The sequence below is a fragment of the Uloborus diversus genome, chromosome 2, assembly GCF_026930045.1.
Source record: "Uloborus diversus isolate 005 chromosome 2, Udiv.v.3.1, whole genome shotgun sequence".
Taxonomy (NCBI): domain Eukaryota; kingdom Metazoa; phylum Arthropoda; class Arachnida; order Araneae; family Uloboridae; genus Uloborus; species Uloborus diversus.
The window spans coordinates 214,745,351-214,772,250 of record NC_072732.1 but is presented as its reverse complement, the minus strand read 5'-3'; the positions used below and the strand labels follow the sequence as shown (position 1 = coordinate 214,772,250).

General features: G+C 37.4%; 1 protein-coding gene across 1 annotated transcript; it reads left to right on the top strand.

The window, feature by feature from the left end:
- Positions 1 to 15,410: 15,410 nt before the first annotated feature.
- On the top strand, positions 15,411 to 25,933 carry LOC129235138 (protein FAM151B-like). Its single transcript, XM_054868829.1, has 4 exons — positions 15,411 to 15,519; positions 16,448 to 16,662; positions 24,338 to 24,510; positions 25,648 to 25,933. The coding sequence occupies exons 1-4, from the start codon at positions 15,411 to 15,413 to the stop codon at positions 25,931 to 25,933; spliced, it is 783 nt and encodes a 260-aa protein (XP_054724804.1).
- The last annotated feature ends 967 nt before the right edge of the window (positions 25,934 to 26,900 follow it).

Here is a 26,900-nt window from a genome sequence, read left to right as displayed (position 1 = left end):
ACGACACCAGTTAATATACATTTTGTTATAAAGTAACTTTTGAAGAATAATCAGGAAAATCTCCATTAATTTTTATCACGAAATAACCCGTTGACAGCGACTCTTCGTTGCCGTTTCAAGACAAAAAAAAAAAAAAAAGTTTCATTGCGATGCCCTTCATAATAACTAATCACTGGATTATATGAAATCAAAAAACCAAAATGATTTTATGAGAAAAAAAGTTTCTGTTCGTAATAACGTCGATTTTTATTATTTTTTAAATTTTAACGTAATTTTAAAATTGTAAAATTTACAGTTTTTTTCGATGAGGAACTGGTATTTTGATTTTTAAGTGCTTTAAAAAAAATGAAAAATTAATTAAAGGAAAAGAAACACAGCGTCGTTACCTGCAAAAAAACTTCACTAATAATATTATTTTGGTTTTTTTATTTCAGGTGATCCATTGATGAATTATAAGAGGCTCCGAAACAAAAATTTTATCTATTTATTTATTATTATTATTATTATTTTGTGACATTCGCGGAGAGTGGCTATTAGTGGCTCATTTATTCGAAAGAAAAAAAAAGAAAAGAAAACTTTTCACAGAATATTCTTCAAATGTTACTTTTATTATGTAGTAATTATATAAGCAGCCTAAACAGACTATTGAAAAGACTCTTCTTTTTTGTACTGAATTAGACTTATTACTCTTCCCTGCTTTAAAAAATAAATGGTAGTACGTTATTGGTACTTTCAAGCTATGAACTTTATTTCGACGTGTTAAAAATATTCCAAAATCATCCAAATTTCGGACGCAGCAATTTCATACCAGCTGGCCAGGGCCTGATTACCTCACAGGCCTACTAGACCTGGGCCTGGGCTCCCTTTTCCTAAGGGGCCCCAAATTACTTAAAGAATTATGCATAGAATTACAACTATACAAAAAATACACATATTTTTAAATAATAGCCTTCAGCGGGCCTCCAAATTATTGTGGGCCTTGGGCCTCACTTTTAGTTAGTCGGGCCTTGCCAGCTGCCAATATTTATCTGTACTATATGACATCACAGTGCCATTAAGCAACGCAACTCGTCCAAAAAAGTATAAAATATTAAATAATCTAGATAAAAATTTCATGATTGTAAATGTACCAAGCTGATGTGGTGGCAACAAAATACGTTGGAGTCGCCCCTGATGCTTCGCGGTGACTTTACACAATTGGAATAGTTTTCTGTTCTGTTTTAAGTTACTCAGAACAATCAGCTGATCATGATCCTCTGGGGGAAAGTAATTTTTAATGTCTGAAAAAGTAACAGCCAATGAGTATAACCACGAAGGCAGGCGTGTTAATTAAAGTATCTAGAACCAGTAGCATGAGCAGAAAGGCGGTGATAATAATTTCATTGTTATTACAGTCAGTGTGATGGCAGCATTTTGGTCTTTTCCAACGAGTTTCTTTTTTAAATGTTGAACGTTTTCTCTAGCGACGTGATGTGGTGGCGATGCCGAGAGAACCACAAAATGCGTAGAAGTCACCCCTGATGATTCGCAGTGACTTTACACAATTGGAATAATTTTCTGTTCTGTTTTAAGTTACTCAGAACAATCAGCTAATCATGATCCTCTGGGGGAAAGTAATTTTAAATGTCTGAAAAAGTAACAGCCAATGAGTAACCACGAATGCGTGTTAAATAAAGTATCTAGATCCAGTAACGTGAGCAGAAAGGCGGTGATATTAATTTCATACAGAGTCAGTGTGAGGGCAGCATTTTAGTCTTTTCCAGCGATTTTCTTTTTCAAATGTTGAATGTTTTCTCTAGCGAAACATGTTTTTTTATTTCAAAATTTCTTTTCTCTGCAGGTTGTTGTGAGGTTTGGGCTCATGAACGAAGCAATCGTAGATGAATGAAACTGCGGGAAGATTCTCGGTACCCTGAACATCGCTTCGGAAACGTCAAGCCGCCTGAAATCAACGCTTGATCACATGTATCCAGTCAACTCGTTGGTGAGTTTGATTCTGCATCTTACCATTAACATTTGCCACCATAATGTTACCTCCACCCCCTTTGTAATTTACTCACCTTCGCAATCTTTTCATATGGAGTGAATCAGCGAAGTAGAAACTGCGAACACGTCCGCTTGTTTAAGGGGGTCAAGCTGAGACAAATGGCCCTACTCCCATCTGTAACTCTCTAATGTGATCCTTTTCTAATTAGTAACTTATTCCACTTATTTAGGAATTTCCACTTATTTATTTGTTCTTAGCGGCTCTGACTAACGATTCAATCAGTCATTGTGCCTCTCCTAAACACTGAATTCAAATCGACCCGAATCTGCCCTTCTTTTGGTTGCGCGTCTGGTTCACGCAGTCTGAAGATTTATTTACCCCCTCTGAAACAAAAAAATATATATTTGTCCCCGCCCGTTAAAAAAAAAAAAGTCCCAAATATGAAAAAAAGGGGCAGGTGAAATTAAAGAGAATAAAATAAAAAAGAATTATCGGCACGTAATGACTACTGGCTTAATTAAGATAATTAAATGAGCCTTTAAAACTCATTTTAAGAGTATGTTTGTATGTATAATTGTAATGTTTGAAATCTGAGTTTCAATTCGCTCTTTTGGAGGAAAAAAACATTAAATTACTTAGGGGATGTTTTCCCCTATTTCATTAAATAAAAAGTCAAAAAATATGGTTCAAAGGATTTTTCCTGAATCAATTAATTTCGTGTGCGTACACACATATCAAATGAATTCTACGGCCGTATTCACCTGCTGACTCGAAACTCCGCATGAGTGCCACTTTTCGGCACTGAAGATGAATTCCGTTTTTTAAAAAAATCAGCTTACGGATTTCCGTATTTCGATAGTTAGTCCTTTCTCCCACTTTTTATTTATTGTTTAACCGTCAAAAAAAAAAAAAAAGTTTCATCTTGTAACTTTTTAAGAGTGGCCCAGACATCCGAACCGCCGAATGAAGCCTTCTTATTGGTTGAAGAAAACTTTGATTGGCGGTTCCGATGTCAGGTTTGAATCAGCTGGTGAATAAGGTACTCATTCAACTCTTATAGAATTCGATCAAATCGCATACGATAAACTTGTATCTACCAATCGCGCCAAGGACGGATACAAGGGAGGGGCGATCGCCCCTCCCTTGAGGGGACTCTGCACCAACAATATTTGGGAATTGAAGTCCTAAAAATACGACTGTGGGACATTTCTGATAACAGTAGGGGAAAAGAATAGGATTCGGAACTCTCTCACGAAATGTTTTTCAAGTTGAAGTTTCAAAAAGGTACTTTTAGAAGATTTTTTTGTAACATTAGGAGGAAGGAAGGTTCGGAGGCCTTCCTGGCATTTTTCGAAATTGAAGTCGTAAAGACACGATAGTAACCCATCTCAGAGAATCGTTAGAGAAGAAATAGGGTTAAGGGACTTATCTCCAGCATTTTTTTAAACTTAAATTTCAAAAACACAATTTTAAACGACGTCGATGGTGTTAGGGAGAAAGGGGTTTGGAAACATTCACTTCGGAATTTTTTCGAAGTTGTAGAGACCTTTGTAGAGACATCAAAGAAAAGGAATTTTTACAGAGCCTCTTTCCTCTCCCCTCAATGGCTACATCTACTTTATTTATTTTTCCAGTAAAGAATCTGTGGGTACCCCCCTCCTCCCATCAGATACATAGTAAGTAAGTGATGAAAATAAATCGCCCCCTCCTTGAAAAATTTCTGGATCGTCCTTGAATCGCGCAGCCAGAAATTTCTTTGCTCCATCCAGAAGTTCGATTCGATCAAATTCTATCCGCTACTAGTGGATAGAATGTGATCGAATCGAACAAAATCGAGTTGAATGAGCCCCTTAGGTCCATTAGTCATTCGCCAAAAGTCTTTGCAATTTTCGTTAGGCTGTGTATGTGCTTGTTTACTAATCAGGATATCATAAGTTAATATTTTTCATATCCTGGTAATCAATAATGAGTTGTTGTTTTTTTAAATTAGAGACACGAAATCCACATCATTAGATGATACAATTTTCAAATTGCTCCCGTAATCCGAATAACTCCGCACAAAGATAATCCATAGTACAATATAGGAAAAAAAAAAAAAACCTAGGGGGAAAATAACGCATTTAGGAAAGGGCACCAAAACATTTCCTGACAAACGCTTTCCAAAAAAATAATAATAATAATAATAACCTAATTAATTTTTCAAAATGCTGACGCATTTCAATTAAAAAAGAAAAATCCGATCTTTCTCAAACAATCTTAGCTCCATTAAACATTTCAAGCACATCGCATATGATGCAACAAGTGTGAAAAGGACACGCATACCCTGCTCTACAGCAAAACCAGTTGTGGAACTAACGGGTTGAAAATGAAGGATTGGGATGTGTTTTTTTTCCGGGGGAGGACCGAGTCCCGTTCGTTCACCTACGGAGGAAGAATAAGAATAGCGAATAAAACAGCAAAAGAAAAAGAGGAATCTGCTATAGACATTGAAAAAAGAAAATGGGGAACGCGAGAGTCACAGGTATAAGGTAGAGAAGACTTCCGCGAAACGGTGTCTGCGAAAGAAAAAGTTCCGTTTTTTCTGGCAGGAATTTTTCCTCATCGCAGTTGTGGAGCGCGTGATTCAGCCAGCACCTGCCCTCCCTGTTCAAATGGCTCTCAATCGTAATTGCGGTTGGAATAACAGTGGAAGGCCACGTGGGTTGTTGGAACCCTTTGGAACTTCTAAGGATGCATTCAGTTTTTTTTCTTTTCTTTTCGTTTCTGAGAATATCGGCTGAAGTAAACCTTTGCGCATCGCATATACCACAAGCGTTGACTTTTCAACAAAAAAAGGGGGGGGGGGGCATAGGCGGCTGGTGCCCCAAAAAAGTGGAAGGTCAAATAAGGTGCAGGGGCGGCAGATTTGGATGGCGACACATCTTTAAACCAAATTTTTTTTCTTCAAAAATTGGGCAATTGAATTTTTACTTCATTACTAATGAATTGACCTTCTTCCAAAAATTCGAGAAACGGACCCAAAACGCGGGACCAGATTGCCACAGAAGATTCCTTCCTACCCCCCAAAATCAAAAGTCCATTTCAATTTTTACAAAACAAATAACATGAAAAAAGCATAAAACAAGCACTTAATAAGTCAGTTGTTTCTTTAAACACGTGAACAGATCATCACAATCATTTTTCATTCGACCCTTAGTTTTAAACTTAGAAAAGTGGAAGGGCAAAGTCCCTTTATTGTTGAAAGTGAGAGGGCATTTGCCCCCCTTGCCCCCTAGTACGAGCCGCTTATGGGGGGGGGGCAAATTGCTTTAGAAAAGCTAAGGTTAATATGAAAGATTAGCTCATAGAAGAAAGCCCATCATTTACGCCAGGAGGGGGGCAGTTCTTCTCTAGATTTTGAAACGCATTGTTCTCATATATGTATTTGGGTCACGGTCAGGGCACGACTATGATTTTCGAGAACACCAGGCGCTCACCTGTATCGTTAAATGTTTTGGTGACCCCCTTCCCTCCTCCATTAAATTTTGAAGGAGGCATTTTTTTTCTGCGTTTAGTTTTCACACCTTGCTTTAGTGCAAAATGAAATTACTCCATTTTTTGAAATCTTAAACTGCAGAATTGGTACCCCCTAATTTTGATGCCTTAGGCCTGTGCCCATGTGCCCTCCCTTGCCGTAATATGGCCCTGAGCCCGACTAAGGGTGATTTCGTGCCGGAACGCCGTTCCACGGTTCTACTCTTCCGGAAGAAGAAATTCCCCTTTCACATAGAATTGGTTTCAACTCAGAGTTCAATTGTTCTTTGTTGGCGTTCCGCAACTGGAAAATTTACGAATTCACCTTGGTATTTGTCTTGGGTACTTTGTCTATTTTGTTGCTTTTTCACAGGGGCGTGCACGGGGAGTGGAGGGCGGGAGGGAGAGAAGGGACACCTAATGGTCTGGGACCGAGCCAGAAGGGGGCCCAAATTTTTTTAAAACTAGGTGTGAAATATAGGGGTAAACAATATGGAGGGGGCCCGAAAAAATCATTTGTGACGGGCCCCAAAATTTCTGTGCACGCCCCTGCTTTTTCATCCCGTATCAATCCAGTACAGTTCAGGTCAAGATACTTAGTGCTCAGCTCATCCTTCTGCGATTCTCCTCAAAATCAGTTGAAAACGAGATAAGCATGGGTTGCTTTGATCGAGCGTTTGCGAAACTGTCTTGTAAAGCGTCCTTGTTTTTTTTATATAAAGAAATTAATTTCGAAAGAAAATTCGCACCAAACTTCCTGATAAAGAGGTTACTGTGGAAGGTTTGATTCCCTTATTGCGTTTACTACCCTCCCTATTTCCAACGAATTCGATGTTTTTGACTCTTCTTCGTCTTCCACCGAGCACCATGAATGCTGAGCAGCTCGTGCTTTTCGCTATCCCCTCATGGAAAACAGTGGAATAATAGGCTTTCACATGCACAAACGCATTACGTGCGTATGTATCAGGCTACAAGGGACACAGCAAAGAGGATTGCGGAGGCATGCTATATTGTCAATCCTATAGTTGGGGCAACCCTAACCTGGCATCAAGGACGGATCCAGAAAGTGCTCAAGGAACGGTCGATTTATCTCAGATGCTTACCCTCTTGTAAATTGCCAAACTTCCGCTCCCTAACATTATAAAAAATTGTCTAACAACAGTTTTTTTTTTTGGAACTTCCATTTCTTAAAGATTTCCAATTAGTGTACTCAGCTACATCCTTTTCCTTAACGTCATCAAACTGGTCCTATAATTGTCTCTTTGAGCTTCAATTTAAAAACTTTTCCAGAAGAGAGCCCTCGAACCCCATCTATCATCTAAGATCGTCTAAAATTGAGTATTTGGAACTTCGAAAAACTTCCTATACAAAGTTCTGATCCTTATCACGAAAGTATTCAGAGATGTGCGACTTGCTAAAATTGCGTTTTCAAGATTTCAGTTCTGAAAAAAATTCCGAGTTGAAATTGAAGGGGAAACAATTCCCTCTCTATTGTGTTTTACTGAAGCATTGCATTATTAATATCGTTATGGAACTTCAGTATCGAAAATATGCCGAGGGAGAGTTCCTGCATCTCGGCTCAAGGGGGGGGGGGGGACGATCGCTCCCATCGCCCCTCCCTTGCATCCGTCCTTGCCTGGCAGCGTCGTAATGCTGTGATTAGAGTCTGCTTAGCTTTCACAATGCTGCCAAGATAGGGTTGCTCCAACTATAGTATCTTAACATCATACATTAATGTGAAAACTTTTATGAACCCGCCCAGGAGAATTAGTAGTGTAGGCACATATAAATATGTACATACATGGTCTGTGGCGATATATTTTCCTATTTCAGAGCACATTTTTAAGGATTAAAAGTTTTATGGTCATGGCCATCAGCGTCAGTAACCTGGGGCAATTTAATTACTAGCAGAAAAGGCATTTACCCGGGATGGTACTTTTGAGTTGCGAAATATGACCGAAGTCATTGTATTTTTAGAGGTTTAGAAACATTTTTTGAAGCACAAAAGCCAAACTAAGCAAAAATAGATATGGAAAACAGGTTCTCAATTTAAAATATTTAATACGTTATTATTAAATAGATACTAAATATTTTTATTAATAATATGTATGTGTTTTTATGTGAAACTAAATTTACCTGGTTGTGAAAGGAAGAGAGGTAAACGCTCGTTGGGGGTGGGGGGGGGGGGGGGTTCAAGGAAAGGAAGATAGAAAGAAGTAAGAGGGGAGGCGGGGTGTTATATTTGTGTTCCTGGGGACGATATTACGAAGAAGTCCGCCTCTGTTAATAGTATAATTGAGGCAATGAGAAGCAAAGGGATTTATATATAAAGTGGCAAAATTAAAAATTTTTAGATAACCAGTACACATGGTAGGTGAACCTCTCCTCTGTCTTGGAGCGAGAGATGGTACTAGTAGCTCTGGTAGTTGCTGCTATACAGCATGATTTAGAAAAAAAATTCAATGAAAGCCTACCTAGAATGTTATCTTTAAACACGTTTTACTCAAAACTTAAATTTGTCCTCTTACATACCTTTTGCTTCTCACTGCCTCAATTAGTCTTCTGACTTACAGAACGTGAATATTTTGGACTTGACGCTTCGGCTGATCCGGTTCTTTTCAAGAAACACATGTTCAAACAATCTATAGAAGTTCGTAAACATCCAGACAACTCCAATAGGAAAGAAATTCCTTTTATAAGTTGTAAAAATTGAATTACAGTGCTTCAGAATCCAGCAATCAGAAACCCCACCCAAGATCAAGTAATATAAGACAATCAGGAGCAACTGTGTCAGATTGTTAGACAATCAGGAACTTAATTGTCAGATAAAAGAATTGTCCAATGAGGTTTATGAACAGACTATGAACAAAACCTAAAAAACCAGATTTCTCCTTTCAACTCCTATGCTCTAAGAAAACTGGAACGTGTCAAAGTCAGGCTAAACAGTCAGAAATAAATCGTCAGCTCAGAGCAACAATCTAATCCCAGGAATAACACTAAGATATCTTACAGTTGCTTCGAGGCGATGTTGAACAGACCATAACTTGGTCCATAAACTTGGAAAAGGGTTCTGCTAATATTATAATGAGCTTTTTACTTAACTTGGTAGCTGGTAAATTGCATTTACAGGTATAGGTAGTGGGGAATATTTTCGACTTCAGATTAAATTTAATGACTTTGTAGAATATTATTGATTTGCAGGCTACCGTGTTTACTCGAATTCAATGCACTAGCGAACTTAAGGTGCATTTTTCTTATTAAGGAGCGTAGTTGAGAGAAAACTTGGGCACTAGATTCGAGTAAATGCGATGCATTTACAGAACTTGAACGATGGTTTTGAACTTCAGATTTTATTTCAAGACTTCGTTTGATTAAGCAGTATGTTCGATATTCTTCACAAACTTCAGTTTAGCTTAGTGTTATGATTAAGGACAAAAGAACGAACAGAGGTAATCCCTAAAAAGCAATTTGTATCCAGAACAGTCAATGGATATGGTTGAAGTATAAAACGTTGACTGCTCATTAAAAAAAAAAAATGCAAATAACGAATTTTGTTTTGAAATATGTCTCCAGATTTCGACAACTGGACAACTACAAGCCAGTGTTTTTCATACTGCTTCTAGGAAAACTCAACAAACTAATTCTTTTTTCTCTCGAACTTTGCAGAGTGAATACTTCACCGTAAATGTTGTTAAACTACCACTTTTAAACTTATTTGGTTAGAAGTATTTATGTCTTCTTTCGAACAAAATATTTTCAACAAAAGTGAAACATCCCATTTCGCCAAATTTGTAGTTACCTACTGTAGTATACTCATCCCACAATTTTATCTTTAGCGTATCCATTGGCGCTACAAGAATTTTACTTCTGGGGGGGAGAGGGGAGCTTCATATTAACAGCTCTTACATGTGTGTATATTAATATACAGTCAAACTCTTGGTAACTCGAAGTCCCAAAAGAGACTAGCTAAAACGTTCGAGTTATTGGTAGTTCGAGTCATGATAAGTTTCTTTCTACAACAGTCTCAAGAGTGTGGGACCCGATGAAAACTTCGAGATAAAGAAATTTTCGAGTTATAAGCTTCGAGTTATCGAGATTTGAAAGTACTATGATTAGCAACAAGCCCCCCCCCCTTTAACGTGGCGATGCCCTTGAGTGTATCAGATTAAGATTCATTGAGAAGTCGGAGAAAAAATACTCCGTTGTTCATTATGTGACTTATTGGAAATCTGCCCTCTCGCTTTTATTTTTACCAGTGTTCTTCAGGAGCTATTTTTAGATTAATTTTGCTTTCGGCTCGACCTTTCCTTTTTTTTTCTTGTTTCTTTCCCCCCACTCCTTTATCTGCTGTGACACGTGCGACACTCGTGAGTATGAGGAGGGAGGGGGAATCCTTGACAAGGAGTATTATCTTTGGAAGAGTTTGCATCTTGAACTTGACAAAGAAAGCAAAGTCAATGACACCTTATCATTTAAAAAATGCAGAGCTGCGTTTGCAGATAAAAAAAAAATCAGATGGAGTAACAGGTTATTTTGTTTTCGTAGAAGAAAGCCCTTTTGTAAAAAAGCTGAGCTGGGATGTGTAAGCTAATGAGGAAGAACTGAAATGCGTAGTTTCGGTTTCATGTTACTGACGAATTCCGGTTTCTACGACATTACGGGTATCGGTTAAAGAAAAAAAACCAGCTGTTACGAAATTCAGAGAATTTCTTTTTGGGAAATAATGTATGAATTGTCTTTTTATAGCGTCATAAAGTAAAGGTGGGTTTAAGAAGAACTTACAACGCTGTCCACCAGAACAGAAGCAATTTTTGTCCGGTTAAAAGTTTTATCGGTGATTAATTGCAAGAAAGAATATTTTTACCTCCATTAACAGTGAAAAAATACGAGGCAGAGTGAGAAGCAAAGGGATTTAAGTGTCAAAAATTAAAAATTTAGAGGCAACCAGAACAAATGATAGGTGAACCATTCCTTTGTTTTTGGAGCAGGCGGTAGTACTAGTAGCTCTGGTAATTGCTGCTATACAGCATGATTTATCAAAACGTTTCAATGAAAGCCTATAGGACCGGAACTTGAAACGCGTTTGACTCAAAACTTGAATATGTCTACTTACATCTTTGTGCTTCACACTGCCTCACATGTAAAATGGGTCATGATGTGGGAATTGAAACTTTCTGAACATTTCTAAACCAGTAGTTTAAAAAACTTGAAACGTAGCATTTTCTGGAGATCTCTTAGTTGAGGAAGTTGTTCATCCTCCCCTCTGTCAGACCAGTGAATTATTAGCAGAACTTATTATTCCCAAAATTTTAATTATTGTTATTACCAGGGTCCGACAAATCCAGGACGCCAAGTCAAAAAGGTGACTAAAAAATGCCTCCGCGACTAGGTTTTTCAGAACAAGAATCATTTAGAAGTCATGTTACACTAAATAATTCTCCTGCAAGGAAGAAATAGAAAAAGAGAGAATATAATTTTCTAAAAGAAGAGAAATAATTTGTCTGGAGTTTAAAATTTGCTCCCGGCTTTTAAGATTTTGCAAGGTTTGTTGATCTTTAATTGTAACTAAACACCAAAAGCTTGTTAAAAATACTTATTTTCTTTCAAACAATTATATTTAGTGAAGTCATATAGGAAAATTATTTCTCTAGCTCTGATGCTGGCAACAGTAGGCTTACCTAATTTCTCATTATTTATTTTTCTCTACTTATATTTTACCTCTCTCACGCTTTCTGAGTGAACTCATCAAATCCCTTGATTTCCAATAGGGGAAGAAATAGTCTTGGAGTGTCATTGGTGCAGGGCCCAATCAGGTCTCTCCCAGTCATATACTCAATGACAAGTCAATTTCAGTTTTTGAGATTTTAGCAGACCTAAATTATTTACTGGACTTTTTGGAGATTTTTGGTTTTATGGATATAGTATAGCTAAGCTATATGGGATTAGTAACAACAACAACAATTTAGCAGTCTTATGTTTTGAAAGAATTAACTTTTTGGTCAAGTATTAATATTTCTTCTATTAGAGTCAGTCAATAAATAACGAGACAGATGCTATAAATCAGATTTTATTCGACATTCTTCAAAAATTTTGACTAAAATTGTTTAAACACTTATCCCACTGGGAAATTAGTCGCATAATTCCGTGCTCATTAAAGTCCTTTGGCTGCTGCTGGCACCAATTAAGCACGCACTCCTTTACTTCATTGTCCAAATGAAATCGTTGTCCCCCGGAACTGCCTACTTGAGTTCTCCAAAGATGGGGACAGATCTGGACTACTAGGAGGGTGGTTCAAGATTCACGACTTAACTTTTCGTAAAAGTTCTTTTTTTGCATTGGCTGTTTGTTGTCCCGGTAAACTTTCACGTGCTGCCAGCCTGTTGCTTAACACTAAACCACAGACAGCCTTCCACAGAAGGAGAACTTTTACGGAAATTTAAGTGGAAAATCTTGAACCCCATTCCCCTCATAATCCAGATCTATCCCCATGTGATTCCACATCTTTGGGGAACTCAAGAAGGCATTTCGGGAATGACGATTTCATTTGGACGATGATGTAAAGGAGTGCGTGCGTAATTGGTGCCAGCAGCAGCCAAAGAACTTTTATGGGCACGGAAGTATGCGACTAATTTCCCAGTGGGATAAGTGTTTAAACAATTTCAGTCAGAATTTTTGAAGAATGCCTAATAAAATCTGTTTTATAGCCTCTGTGTCGTTATTTATTGACTGACCCTCATACATTGATTTAAAAAAAAAAAAAAGGAAAAAGTATCGAGTGTTTTCTTGTTCTCGAGTCCATGGGTTTGGGACTGGGAATTGATTCTAAACCTCCCTTTCTGGTAGCGCCCATGAGAAGTTCAATCTAACCATTTGATTACTGCCCTCATGGCTCCGCTTGAACGACCCGTTTATAAATATCATGCTGGTCGTCATGTCTTCAACTCTTTTTTTCTCTTCCCTTCCGACATGTTTTCAAAGATCCAGAAAGTGAATGCGCACAATGAAGATCACCGGTTGAGTGTAAAGGGCGAAAGAAGGTCGGCCGACCACTCTGGCCCAGAAAGTGGGATACAAGGCTAATAACCTTTCGGGAAATAAAAGCGGCGGACAACATTGAAAACGGGAAAAAACAACTCTCCGTGTGGATCGGCACCGGAACCATCGGATGACTGCCAAATCTGAAAGGATTTTCCCTCAAAACGGACCAGATTTTAAAACTGATTTCTTGTTTACAAAACAAATTTATTTACGTAGATGCAGCAGTTGCTGCATGGAGAGAAAAAGCTAATGTAGCGATATGGTGTTGACCTAATTATTGGACTCGTTTTTCAATTTACGATTGTTTTCATTAAAAATTTATTGCGTTAAGAATGATATAAACTATTTTATCGAATACTTTTAATTGACTTTTTCTGAATTATTGCTCTTATTCAAAAGTTCGCTTCTTTTTTACTTCCTTTTACAAAAAAGGAAGTATTGTATTCGCGAAAAAATTTTCACCCAAAAATCGTCCTTAATTTCTATTTTGCTCACCCCCAAATGAATGTTGAGTTTTTTTTCAACCTGACCACACGTGGATATGTTGCTTAGGAACCTGCAGACACCCGAAATATCCATTTTGCCGATCCCCGAGTTAGTTACAACGAGCTTTCTCGTGACGTCTGTATGTACGTATGTATGTGCGTATGTGTGTATGTATGTCGCATAACTCAAGAACGGAATGTCCTACAAAGTTGAAATTTGGTACATAGACTCCTAGTGGGGTCTAGTTTTGGTTGGGTTCTTTCTTTTTGGTTGCATTCGTATGCTTCAAAGGGGGTCTTTTGCCCCTTTTTGGGGGGGAATCATTGTTAATTTCGATGTAAACTCACGTGGTGTTATAATTTGGCGGACACTTGGCGATATATCGCCAGTCTTTTGGTCACCAAGTTTTTCGCCAACTTGGCGACAAATTTGGAGATTTTTTTTTTTTTAAATCTGTTTCCAATTTGGCCACTGTTGGTGATATTTAGAGAGTAAACTATTGAATCACATTAAAATTTCCAGTAATGGGGAAATGACATTAAATTGGAGTAAAAGGAAGTCATGTGATACACACATCAGCTCGTTTTTTTGAAAACTTCACAGAAAAGTGCAACACCCTTTTTATTTCAGTTTTATAATTTTTTTTTAAACCGTTTGGTCATTTACCGAGTCAGTCACGTTCGTTAGTATTGTAAGAGCAATGTGACATTATTTTGAAATTAACTTTTAATATTAATGTTGGGAAACTATTCATATTTTTGGAATTATTTACTTATTTTTTTAAATCTGCAAATTAAAAGTGAAAATGTCTCTTTTTACTTCCTTTTACAAAAAAAAAAGGAAGTTAATGTTGAGTTTTTTCTTCAACCCGACCACACGCGGATAAAGTGCGTAAGAACGTATAAACACCCGAAATATCCATTTTGACATTCCTCGAGTTTATTACAGCGACTTTTCTCGTGACATCCGTATGTATGTATGTATGTCGCATAACTCAAGAACGGTTATGTCCTAGAAAGTTGAAATTTGGTACGTAGACTCCTAGTGATCTCTAGTTGTGCACGTCCCCTTTTGACTGCATTCAAGTGTTTCTAAAGGGATCTTTTGCCCCTTTTTGGGGCAAATCATTGTTAATTTCGATGTATGCTCAAGTGGTGTTATAATTTGGTGAACACTTGGCGATATATCGGCGATAAATTTGGCAATTTTTTTTTTTTAAATCTGGTTTTAATTTTTGCCACTGGTGGTAATATTTAGAGAGTAAACTATTGAATCACATTAAAATAGCCAATAATGGGAAAATGACATTAAAATTGGAGTAAAAGGAAGTCATGTGATGCACACATCGGCTCGTTTCCGCTTTGTTTTGAAATAAAAGAAAAAAAACTTTTTTTTTTCTTCATAAAGATCTATAATATGTTTGCCATAAGATTTAGGCATAATTGCGTTATATTGTGAAGTTCTAACATAATCCGAAGTAAAAATGCAAACAAACAATGTATCTTTTCAAACTGCATCAAGATAAAAAAATATAAATGAAGTTGAATGAAGAAGAGATACTATATAAAGAGTCTGACGAGACATTTGTTTGCGTTGACCTTCGGAAGAACAGCTCGTTAAATTTGAAGTTGAGAAGCCTCTGTTCAGGGTTTTTTTCAACCCCTCTGAACAAACCCTTCGCAAACTCACTATATTTCAAAACAGATCCTACGCAAAATAACGATTAAAAAAAATAAATAAATAAAATAAAATACGGACGTCATCCGAATTAAAAAATAAAATTAAAGTAAATTAAATTGAAAATAAATAAAAATATAATGAAACACGAAACGGAACATGCTACATAATATCTTTTAAAATTTCAAGAAATAAATAATGTTTACAGCTTTAAGATACTGTGCACAAATTTTATACCCCAAAAAATAAGTTCTTGTTTTGCTTCAAACAATTATTAAACTTCGTGAAGAATAATCTTTCTGTGTCATAAACGTGCCGTTCTGAAGAAATCTTCGATTGATTACCACTCACTCCATGCCACTATTTGTTAGAACACTATTTATTTACCACCAATTTAGTTAATACTTATTTTAAAGGTTTACTGCTTTCGCTACTCTGATGTAGTTGTGCCACGGAGAGATGGCAGACGAACTGGAAGCGGAAAAGAAAACTTCATTTTGTGATAGGTAGCATTAGCAAGAACATGCAGACAGTCGCTTTTACTGCTCACACGTTCTCGCTGATCCTACCTACTCTAAAATGAAGTGTTCTGTTTCCGCTTCCAATTCATCCGCCATCTCACCGTGGCACAATTAAAATTTACAAATTCCTCGCACAAATAATAACTAATAAACGTATCTCTAATGATGGTGTTTCATTCCAGAATTCTATGCCCACAAGCGTGCTGGATTACTTCCCCGATGCAAAAGGTGATGGTCTACGTGTGACATGGGCTCGTGGTATAAACAACAAGGCACGCTTGGCGAATGCCATCAGAAGTAAGCATGACTATTACAAGTATTGATCGTTAGCCATAAATCACATCATTTTGTAAGGGAGAGTGTGTTTACAAATGACAATATAAGCAAAGCTGAGAGGTACTATTACCTCAGTATTATTTGTTGCGAGAAGGAGGGTTACTTATGTAATTTAGATATAATTATTAGTTAAAATTCAGGACTTATTTTTTAAAAGAGAGAAAACGTTAGTGCTCGAAAAAAAATTGACAAATTGTTGTTAGAAAAATTTATCATTCGAATGAACTTGAATGTTGAGGCACGCCCGCTGCCTATACTTAAATGGCACGAGAATTTGCGGGCATGTTTTAAGCAATTTCAAGGTTTTTTTTTAATAAGTGGAAAAAAAAAGTTTTTACCTTTGTCAAGAGTCTTTTCGTCCTTATGCTCATTTTATTTATTTATTTTTCCACATTCTCTTTTTGAGCACAATGATGCGCAATGCATTATCATGTCAATGGGAGTGGGTCCAAAAGTGTGGGCGTACTTCGCATTTATTTTCAAAGTTATGACAGTTATGGTTGAATGCTTGCTATACTCAGTCTTAAGAGTCATAAACAACGGTAGAACACCATCCATGTTATAACACAGCTGAATTCAGCGCCATGTTCTCGCAGATGTTTTGTTAGACATTTAAGAGAATATTCAGCACAATTCGACTGTGTTACGACATGGATGGTGTTCTACCGATGTTTATGACTTATAAGACTTCAAGGTAGCTGTGTATAACAAACATTCAGCCATAACTGACATGACGATGAAAATAAAAACGGGTCCGTCCATTTTCGGACTACAACGTGACTATGATGGTCTCCGCGGAGCTTTTCCGTGACCCCAAATGTGAAAATTGAATATTCACAAGATTGCTGTTTCGTTCGAATGTCATAATTTAAGTCTGTATTTGATGCAGGTCCGGCCCACCTGGTGGAGGGGGAGGTGACCATGTCGTGCAACAGCAGGTATCCGGTTCCGGTGCTGAGCCAGGGCGTAGGAGGCAGCGACCTGACCCTGGAGGAATGGCTGGGGGAGGTGCTCCGCTACAACAGCAAGGGCGTCCAGTTGAATTTCCAGTCCACGGAGGTGGTCGAACCGGCCTGCAGGGTGCTCGCCAGGGTCGCCGACCATGTAAGTTCTTATTCTTCTGATATCGACGACGAAACGATTTTTCAAACATGCGTTTTTTTTCCTCTTTCTAAGGGCCTGTTCACATATCGGCCATCCGTTCCGTCCATCACGTTTCTTTCCTCCCGAAACAGGTTTTTTTCGCTGGTTGCCACGACAGCAAGCCGTCTTGGACGGGACCGGTTTCGACCAGAAGAACCTTGATATCTGACGGCTGTCAGAATTAGGACAGCATTTCATTGGTTCCCGCCAAGCAGCGCGCTCTTTTCTCTGGTGCGTGATTTCAACCACGTGATTGATGTGCGGCGACCGTATGTGAATGCTACCCTGTTTTCGTCGGCAGTCCGTCACGTCAAAAAACGGAATGGAAGGGTCGGATGGCCGATAAGTGAACTGCCCTTAATGGGGCTGCTTTAGAGGCTTTAGCCATCTGCAGCGCGGATGAGAATATCACAGAAAATTTTGACGCCCAGTTTCCCACCAGATGGAGGCACCTGGGCTCTCTTCGATGTGAAACTGCACCAGGGATTTGATTTTGCCGAGGGTACTCAAATCCAAACGATTTCCCAAGGGCTATTTTATGTGACGCATTCTCATGTGATATGGGCGCTGACGATATTCTGCATCTCGAAAATCCACCAAATAGTCACTCGGATAGCGGGTCAGAACCCAAAACCAAAGGCGTACATGGCCAACGCCTTAATGTCACGTCACCCAGCCGACAAGATGCGTTGTTTTCGTAGTTATTGCTGTAACTTTCACAATAAAACACGTATAGAGGGCAGACTAACTAGTCCCACAATTTGATTCCAACTTTTATTTCGCTTTTCTTATGACAGATTTAATCTTTTATTTGCACCAAAAAAAAAAAAAAAAAAAAGACACAGAATATTGGTAGCCTTTCAATTGTATTAATCTGTACAGTCTGACCACGGATTGTATGGAAGGCAAACATCGGGTTAAAGGCGGAAATGGAAGCATCTATTAGTTTTCAAGGATGGCAGTTTTTGTAGATGCAAGTTACCTTCCGAATTAAGCAGAGTCACATTCAAATGAGCGGAACACGCGCTTCAAAATTTTACTTTTATCTCTCATTTTGATAGACTCGTCTTAACTGGACGCTTGTCAATTCTGCCGTGTGCAGGTAAACGGCAGTAGCTGCAGAAATAAGTTTTCGAGATATTTGAAGAAATGTGTGGTCGATTCACTACTAACAATAGGAAAATGTCGGAATTATACGTTTTTACTTCCTTTTACAAAGAAGGAAGTATTGTATTCGCGAAAAAAATTTCACTCAAAAATAGGCCTTAATTTCCATTTTTCTCACCCCCTAATGAATGTTGAGTTTTTTTTCGACCCGACCACACGTGGATATATGCCTAGAAACGTACAGACACCCAAAATATCCAATTTGACGACCCTCGGGTTAATTACAATGAATTTTCTCGTGACGTCCGTATGTATGTGCGTATGTGTGTATGTATCTCGCATAACTCAAAAACGGTATTTCCTAGAAAGTTGAAATTTGGTACATAGACTTCTAGTGGGGTCTAGTTGTGCACCTTGCCTTTTGGTTGCATTCGGATATTCCTAAGGGGGTCTTTTGCCCCTTTTTGGGGGGAAATCATTGTTAATTTCGATGTAAACTCAAGTGGTGTAATATTTTGTCGGACACTTGGCAATATATTGCCTGTCTTTTGGTCGCCAAGCTTTGTCACCAACTTGGCGACATTTTTTTTTTAAATTTGGTTTTAATTTGGTCACTGTTGGTGATAGTTAGAGAGTAAACAATTGAATCAAATTAAAATTGCCAATAATGTGGAAATGATATTAAATTGGAGTAAAAGGAAGTCATGTGATGCACACATCAGCTCGTTTTTTCAGCGGAAACCAAATAAGCGAGCTTGTACAATAAAGATAACGTACAATAAATGACAAAAATGCTAAAAAAAAAGTAACATTTACAGTTATTGCCCTTTACCTCCCCACGGCAGAATTCCATACAATCCGTGGTAACACAGTACTATATCTTATATTTTCAAACTGTCAAATACGTAATGGTCGGTCAATCTAATGACTGCGAGCATTTCGTTGGCTATGCGTCATGTCATGAGTATATTTTTTTCTCGTTCCTTGACAAACGTCCGGTGGAATTTTGAATAATGGTATGTTTATTTGTATCTTCATCATTGATGTCAAGATCAATAAACGCTCATACGACTGACTTCAAAGGAAGTTAAACCCCACTCAGTCTTAAAAGAATCTTGAATTAATTTACAGATTTTTTTTTTCTTTTTCATTTGGCTAAGTGAACGTTTTTAGCCATTTGATGCTACAAACGTTCAAAAGAATAATTCTGATTTAAGTAACGAATTCTGATATTTAATCGTTTAGTGACTCAAGAGCTTTGACGAGGTAAACGGTGCGAGACGCAGATAATTTCGATGCGAAGTGCCTTTTGGGGGAAAATTGTAGTCCCAGAGAACTTCTAAAGGTGGCTTCTCGGCACATGCACTCTCAATGCAAGAAAGCTCCATTGAGGGTTAAGAGAGACAACGTGCCGTAGCAACCACTTGATCGCCTCATGCCTCAAAGCATCGACTGCAACCCGGTATTAAAATCTTAAGAACTTTTTACATTGACCAACACAAAAAAACTGACATTTCAAAACTAGTCTTATCCATTTAGCAAATTTTAGAGTTAAAAAAAAAGAAAAAAAATAATTTGAATTTTGACATCTTGAATTCAAATTATGTTTTTCGCAATCACGAGTGTGTGTATGTAGGCGTGTGTGTTTGTGTGTGTGGGAGGGGGTATGTGTGTTTGTGTGTAGGGGTATGTGTATGTGTGTGTAGGCATGTGTGTTTGTGTCTGTGTGCTGGCATAAGTGTGTGGGTAGTTGTGCGTATGAATGTGTGTGTGTGGAGGGGGTATGTGTATGTGTGCAGGCATGAATGTGTGGCTAGTTGTGTATATGTTTTTGTGTGTGTATGTGTAGGTGTCTGTATGTGTTTGTGTGTGTATGTGTGTAGGTGTATGTGTGTGTATGTGTTTGTGTGTGCATGTGTGTGTGCGTGTGTGTAGTTGTGTATGTATGCACGTGTATGTAGGACATGGATGCAACCTGGAGTCGGCTTTCGCTATAGGTGCAGCATCGTGAGGATCCGGTCGACGGTGATGGTGCGGAGGGTGGCGGTGGGAAAATAAAATGATAGCACGCCAAAAAACAGTCAAGTAAGAACAATAAGCAATCGTGATTGCTCAAAAAAAAATTGGATTATTTTTGACAATATAATTTTGTAAAATAATTGATTTTAAAAAATTAGAATCAAGTTAAGAGTTATGTAATACATGTATAGTAAATTCGCAACGCATGTTTATTAGAAAAGGCAATTAAGGTTCGAAAATAGCAAATTTCATTACGGCACCTTAGATAAAACGAGTTTTATTTCACTTAAAATGGATCAAATGAATAAAACTAAGGCATAAACCTATTGATTAGTCTAGAGTGCTCTAAATCACGTGCCATTTAAAAGACGTTTTGTTGGTCGACTCGAATAAGAGATAAGTTTTTTTCGGCGTTTGAGCAAATTATATATTTTCAGTTACTTATAACCCGTTTTGAAGTGAATGAATACAATCTTTTAAAAGAATGTGTCAAAAACCTGGTTCAAGTTAAACTGAGTAAAATACGGATAAGATGAGTTTTGAAACGTCATTACTCAATTGCATACTGTAATGAAGAAAAAAGACAACCAAATACTAAAAACAATCAGTATTATATTGTATTTAAAAGTTTAGCGAGAGTGCTGTTTTCGCCGAGTGGCATAATTGGTGAAGCAAAAGCCTTCCGCATCTCCGATCAGAGCCAAGGAATACCGTTGTACCGAATACCGGTATTTCGAGCTATTTTGCAATTTCATGTATGAAGTTAAATTACCGGTAATTCTGGTATTAGCTGAAAAAAAAATAAGCATTTTCAATTTAACTTAATAGGTATCTACCGTTATTTTAAATGTGCAATTCTTTTTCAATGGAGCAGTACCAAAATCAATCTATTGATCTAAAAATTTGGCTTCAAAAGCACGAATTAATAGACTATGAGTAAATAAAAGTAAAAGAAAGAATACAAAGTGATTTTTTTTCATCACTAGCTGGTTTCATTTTGTGCCTTTATGTGCACCATGTTTTTTCCCCCACTTTCTTGATCAATCACGTGCCTATTTTGTAGTAAGTTACCGCCCTAAAGCCAGGGCTAAGGCAGAAATACTTAAAATACACCGCCGGAATAACTGAGCTGGCGGTGTATTTTAAGCATTTCTGCCTTAGCCCTGACTTTAGGGCGGTAACTTACTACAAAATACCTTAGCTTTGCCATCAATCTTTGAGTTGAACCGCACCATTGCTGCGGTCGCTCATCTGGTTTGCTAATTCTGCATTAACTACCAGTTTGTTTGGCTCTCTTGGCTCCCTTAAGAGATTTTTCGCCTCCAGCTCATGTGATTCCTATTCCGGGGCGATGAGTGCTAAAAAGCACGAAACTGCAGTCCTCGGATGGAATAACTGAGCTGGCGGTGTATTTTAAGTACAATCACGTGCCTTTTTGTAAAAGTTAATTTCAAGTGTAATTGCAAATGTATTTGTGCTGTGAATGATTTTATCCAACCATTAACTACAGCAATACTTAACGATATACAGTGAAACCTGTGTAAGTTGACCACTTGCGGTGCACTACTTTAGTGGTCAACTTAAACAGGTGGTCAATTTATAGAGGTTGAATTATATGATATAGATTTAATTCTGTGCCTGATAATAGCGGTCAACTTAGACAAGTGGTCGACTTACAAGGGTGGTCAACTTTACAGGTTTTACTGTTTATATTTGTCTCAACTGTACTCAATTTCGAGAAAAACCTTTTCTTGTTAGTATAACAAATGGCAATTTGTTGTCCTCGGTATTGATGTGTTGTCCTGTCTCGCTATTTAGCTGTATACTTGACAAGAAAATCTTTTGAAACTATATATAATGCCTTAAAAAATTGCCTAGAGGAAAGGCATAGTGAACTGGTAAATATTTTCAGAGATTAACGCAATTAAACAGCATTTTCAAAAAAAAAAAAAAAAAAAAAAACTAACAAGATAGAATTAGTTTCGTAAATTTTCACCTTAAGTGTTAATAAAAAGCAAACATAAAACCTATCCTGATCAGTAGGAAGTCATTGATGATGATGTTAATACTAGAAAATAATTGTCTGTCGCAGAGATATTACAACTAGCTATCTTAATATATAAAAATCAATGTCCTGAGATAACATATATATATATATATATATCAACGCACAGCCAATACCGTTAAAACCTCAGACTTGAAATTTGGCAGAAATGTCCACATGATTACGAAAGTATCCACTAAGAAAGGATTTTCCGAAATATCAATTAGTTAGGGGGAAATTAATTAAAACCCCTTAATTTCTGTAAAATTAAAACCTGTCATTAAAATTTAAATCCCTTATTTTCGGAGGCTTTCCTCCATTCAAATCATTATTCAGTACTTCATCTCAACTTTTGGTCGATAGCGAATTTTAAATTTGATATTGGTTTTGTTTCTCACGTGATCCTTCGAGGCTTTTCTCAAGTCAAATAATAATGTTTCTGTCTTTTGCTTTCATTTTTCATCACAGGCGGACTATCCTTTTGAATTTAGAAGAGTGCAGTTTCCTGTAATAGTTTGCTTTGCAATAACCGTTAATAAGTCACAAGGAAAGACATTAAAAGTAGCGGGGATCGATTTAAGAGAAGACTTTTTTTCACACGGCCAATTTTATGTAGCTTGCTCCAAAGTCAGTTCATCAAGCAGCTTAATAATTTTAGCACCAGAAAAAAACCTAAAAATGCTGTATTCAAAGAAGTTCTTGCTTAAATCTAGGTATAACAATAAAATGTGGATGGCATGTGTTTGCAAAGATAATCAATACTTTAAAAGGATCGTTAATAACAGTTAAAGATCGGTTAAGGACAAGGGCATATATATAAAAAGTCCAGAGGCCCCGGGATCCTCCCAAAATTAGAAAAAATTATAAGTAGATAATAAGTAATTATTATAGGAGATTTTCGAAACTAGGTGCACCAAGCAGTGTTAACCCCTGCTAATTCCATTACCCGAGCAATGCCGCGTACGGGAATGCTAGTTAAAAATATGAAAGGGAAAAAAAACTACACACAGTACAAAAGAAACACACACACACACACAAAAAAAAAAAAAAAAAAAACAGCACGCAAGCGACCGAATTATTTGAAGATGAAAGACTTCGAGCTTATTGGAGAGGAGGTAACACATTACTAACAGTATCGACGACCAGCGTTAATTCAGAAAGAATATTTTCATCTGCAGGTTATTTGAGCCCTAATTAAAATGAGTTCCAAACTAAATGGCAATTCAATAGATGCATTGTGTTTCTTATTATTATTGATTTTTTATTATAGCAGTTGTACCTTCCCTAACATTTGTTGTTTTCTTGTCCATAGAATTTTAAATCATTCGTATCACACAGTAAAATTTCATGCACTTTTTACAGAAAATTATAAAATATGGAAACAAAACAATGAGTTTTGGATCTTTTTTTGAGAAATTGTAATACCGGTATTCCGATACCAAGTTTTAACAAATACCGAACACCGTTATTGCAATCACTATATGGATGCTATTGCTCGGTGTAACACTTCCTTCGATCTTGCCTTAGTGGCTTGGATCCCACTTGAGCTTCTAGCCATCCATCGGGGCACTCCGTGCACGGCCTGTTTAGCGAAATATTAGTGCCCAAGTTGGTCGGTCGTACGAATTACAACAACCCAAGTGCTGAAGTGCTAAAAGACACTGATAGTCTTCACAGAATGTAGCATAACCACTTTAAAAATGATCATGAAGTTAAGTTCAAATTGAAATTGAAGCATATGAGCGATCGTTTTAATTTTTCATAATTAGCGCACAGTTTAAAAAAAAAATGAATCTTCTTCTAATGGTGTTGTTTCCAAAATTTTAAAAGTATTTTTTTCTGAAAGAGCATGCTTAAAAACATAGGGTCTGACCATTTTTTAAATAATTTGTTTAAGTTTAATATTTTTAAAAAATGACTTAAATCGGTGCGCTTTCATTGTTTACATTTCTTGCCAATGACATCACAAATGATGAAATGCCATCTGTGTTGCCATTCACAGATCAAAATATTTAATTCGCATCTTTACTCACGTGTATTGGCAACGATATGGTTGATAGCAAGCGTAGAGCGCAATTTTAATTCGCTTCTTGATTATCACAACCTGGAAACGCGGTACAAAGATGCGCCAAAGAGCATCATTTGTGATGTCATCAAGACCACTCCTTGTTTGAAAAATCGGACATTTAAAAAAAATAATTAAAAAATAACTGTTGGGAAAATGAAAGAATTTCCTGGGTCCATGTTATTTTTTTTTTTTGCTTATTCTATCAATTTCAGTGACTAAAAGTACTACTTTTGACTGAAGGAAACCTCATTGAGGTACTGCAGAGCGTACTTGGTTGTATTGCTTCAAAACGCTCTGGAAAACATTCTTACCAACTGTTAAAATTAGCTATTCGGCGTGATTTCTCCGGCATTGTTTACATGTTACGAAACGTATCATTCCAGCGATTTCCATTTCAGCTACGTGGTCCAATCATCCTGAACGCCGATATCCAGCTGGGTCCTCACAGCTCTTCAGCGGTGCCTGTGGATGCCTGGACTTTCCTGACCCTCTGCCGGACTCGTTTCCCCAGATCCATCATATCCATCGGTTGGACGACAGATATCCTGCCGGCAACTTACCTCAAAATCGGGTGAGTAAAATCATGCCGTAAAGAATTAATTATGTTATTCCCAAAATGAAAGTTGGAAATGGGAGAGAAATTTGAGCTGATTACTAGCGGAAGAACGAAATGATATATTTTTTCATTAAATGTATCCTCCCTCATTTGTTGGGTTGTCCGCAAACATATGAGCAGAACTTGTTCAGTTTTGCGGCAATGGATGAAGAAATCCAATTTTCGCATGTTTTTTATGCATATCAAGAGTGGATTTCGCTTTGTATAATTTCTTTAATACTTCCAGATATTTTTCCGTTACTCGTAACCGCAGACACAAATTGTGAAAGTAAAACCCTTAGAAATGCGTTGTTTCAAATCAGATCAAAAAAGTGGCTTTATTTATTCATTTTTTTTAGGAAAGAAAATAATATTTTTTTACGAGACTTTCGTATCCAAGAACCTTTTAAAAATCTTTAGAACAAAAGATGCTGAATTTCTTGCTGAAAACCAATAGTTCTAAAACTATAGAGAATTTTCATGGGCCCTAGAGACAAAAATCAAATCCCAGGAGCTTTCAAGGACTTCCAGGAGCAGGGAAAAAACTTGTATTTGCCTTAACCTTTTCATGAGCCTTCGGAAGATTACTTCCCATACGAGAAAAAAATAGCTCATGAAAGGGTTAGACTAATATCAATATGTACGTACATATTGATATTGGTACGAATGACAACATTAATAACCTTGATTCAAACTAAGTATGTCTCATTGACAGAATGGTTAAGAACAAGGTTTTTCTTCTTCGACAACAGCTCAAGATAGGTCTCAATAAGTTTTCGCCATATTTTCCTACAAGCCATCATTGTCCTCCATCTTCCATTGTCGATCACTCCTTGAAGTTCTTTTTCAACTCTTTTTAGCCACCTAATGGGTGGTCGGCCTCTCTTTCGGTTTCCATCTGGTTTAGAAAAATCACTTTCTTGGTTGGTCCGCAGCCGCCCGATCTGTACAGAAGTCTTAGCCATCTAATGCGATAAGCTTTAATGACATGGTCGAAATCTGGCTGTTACAGAATTTCTTGCAAATCTCGAAACTGTAAAGGGTGCACCTCTTGCTATTTCGAACAAGGATTTTACAGGGCTAGTTCTTTAATCGTATCCTTCTCTTTCCCAGATACACTCGCGATTACGTAGATCGTATGGTGGCCCTGGTCAAGGAGTATACTCTCATGCAGCCCGTCATGTTCCCAGTGCACGCCTCGCTGCTCAAGTACTCCATTCCTGAGATGCAGCGGCTGCTTTTCCAAGTTCCTAACAGTTCGCTGTGCGTCTGGTCCACCAAGGCGAATCCCATCGAGTCCATAGACGAACTGCTGGCCATCAGGAAGTCCTTCAACATTGGACAGGTCTTCTACAAGCTGCCGGACGAGCAACTAGAGTGCTTCTTCTCCAATACCTAATCCTCCATCGATATCCACCGAAAGAGAGAGAGAGAGACCTACAAGCGAAACCAAATACAGAATTCGACATCCCCTGTATTCATTCATTCCTTACCTTTCGTTCGCACGAAAGCCCTCTATCGTAGCTTAAGTAGCGACTTGACCACCATCTCGGGGACAAAGTCCGCTTTCTTTCTATGCTTGCTATATTATGAAGTAGCATGTTTTGTTTTTTGATTGTGGGTTCTTGTTAATCAACAATCAAGAAGCAAAACACGTTACTTCATCTTAGCAGACATAGGAACAAAACGTAGCTTAGGCCCAAGATGGCGGCCGTGTCGCTACGATTGAGGGCGTTTAGTTTACACTTCCAACAATGTGAGGAACGTCGATTTGTAGGCCTGCAAGCTGTAAGTGAACGAACGTTTCAGAAGCAAATAATGTCGCTTGACCGGTTTTGTATTTTTGTCCTGGATATATCAATGTATGTTTTCCAGAGTGTGCATTATTTTGCCATCGTTGTCATTTCACTCAATCAAAAGACTAAGAAAGAAAACTGAACTCTTTTGAATTTTCCAATTCATTGACTCCTTTTTTATAGTACCACATGGATATTTAAATAAGCAAAATAACCTATAAAAGGAAATCAAACATGATTAGATACTCATTTTTCTTTTCACTTTTCTTCTTCTTTTAAAAATTGCATTAATATTTCAAGTAATAACTCGAAATTTCGGATAGGTTCCTCATTACTTGAAAAGACTGGGAATAGAACGCAATTTGATTTTACTAGTTTTGTTAAATCAATGGAGGAAAAAAACCCTGTTGAAATTTAAAAAAAAGACATCTGAATCGGGTTAGAAGAAAAAAGTTTATGGGAAATGTGGTACATAGAGATTTCTAAATTGTTGAAAATTACTGTCTCAACTTCTAAGCATGGAATACATTATTTTTTCACATAATTACCTTTGAATGATTTCTTCAAGTG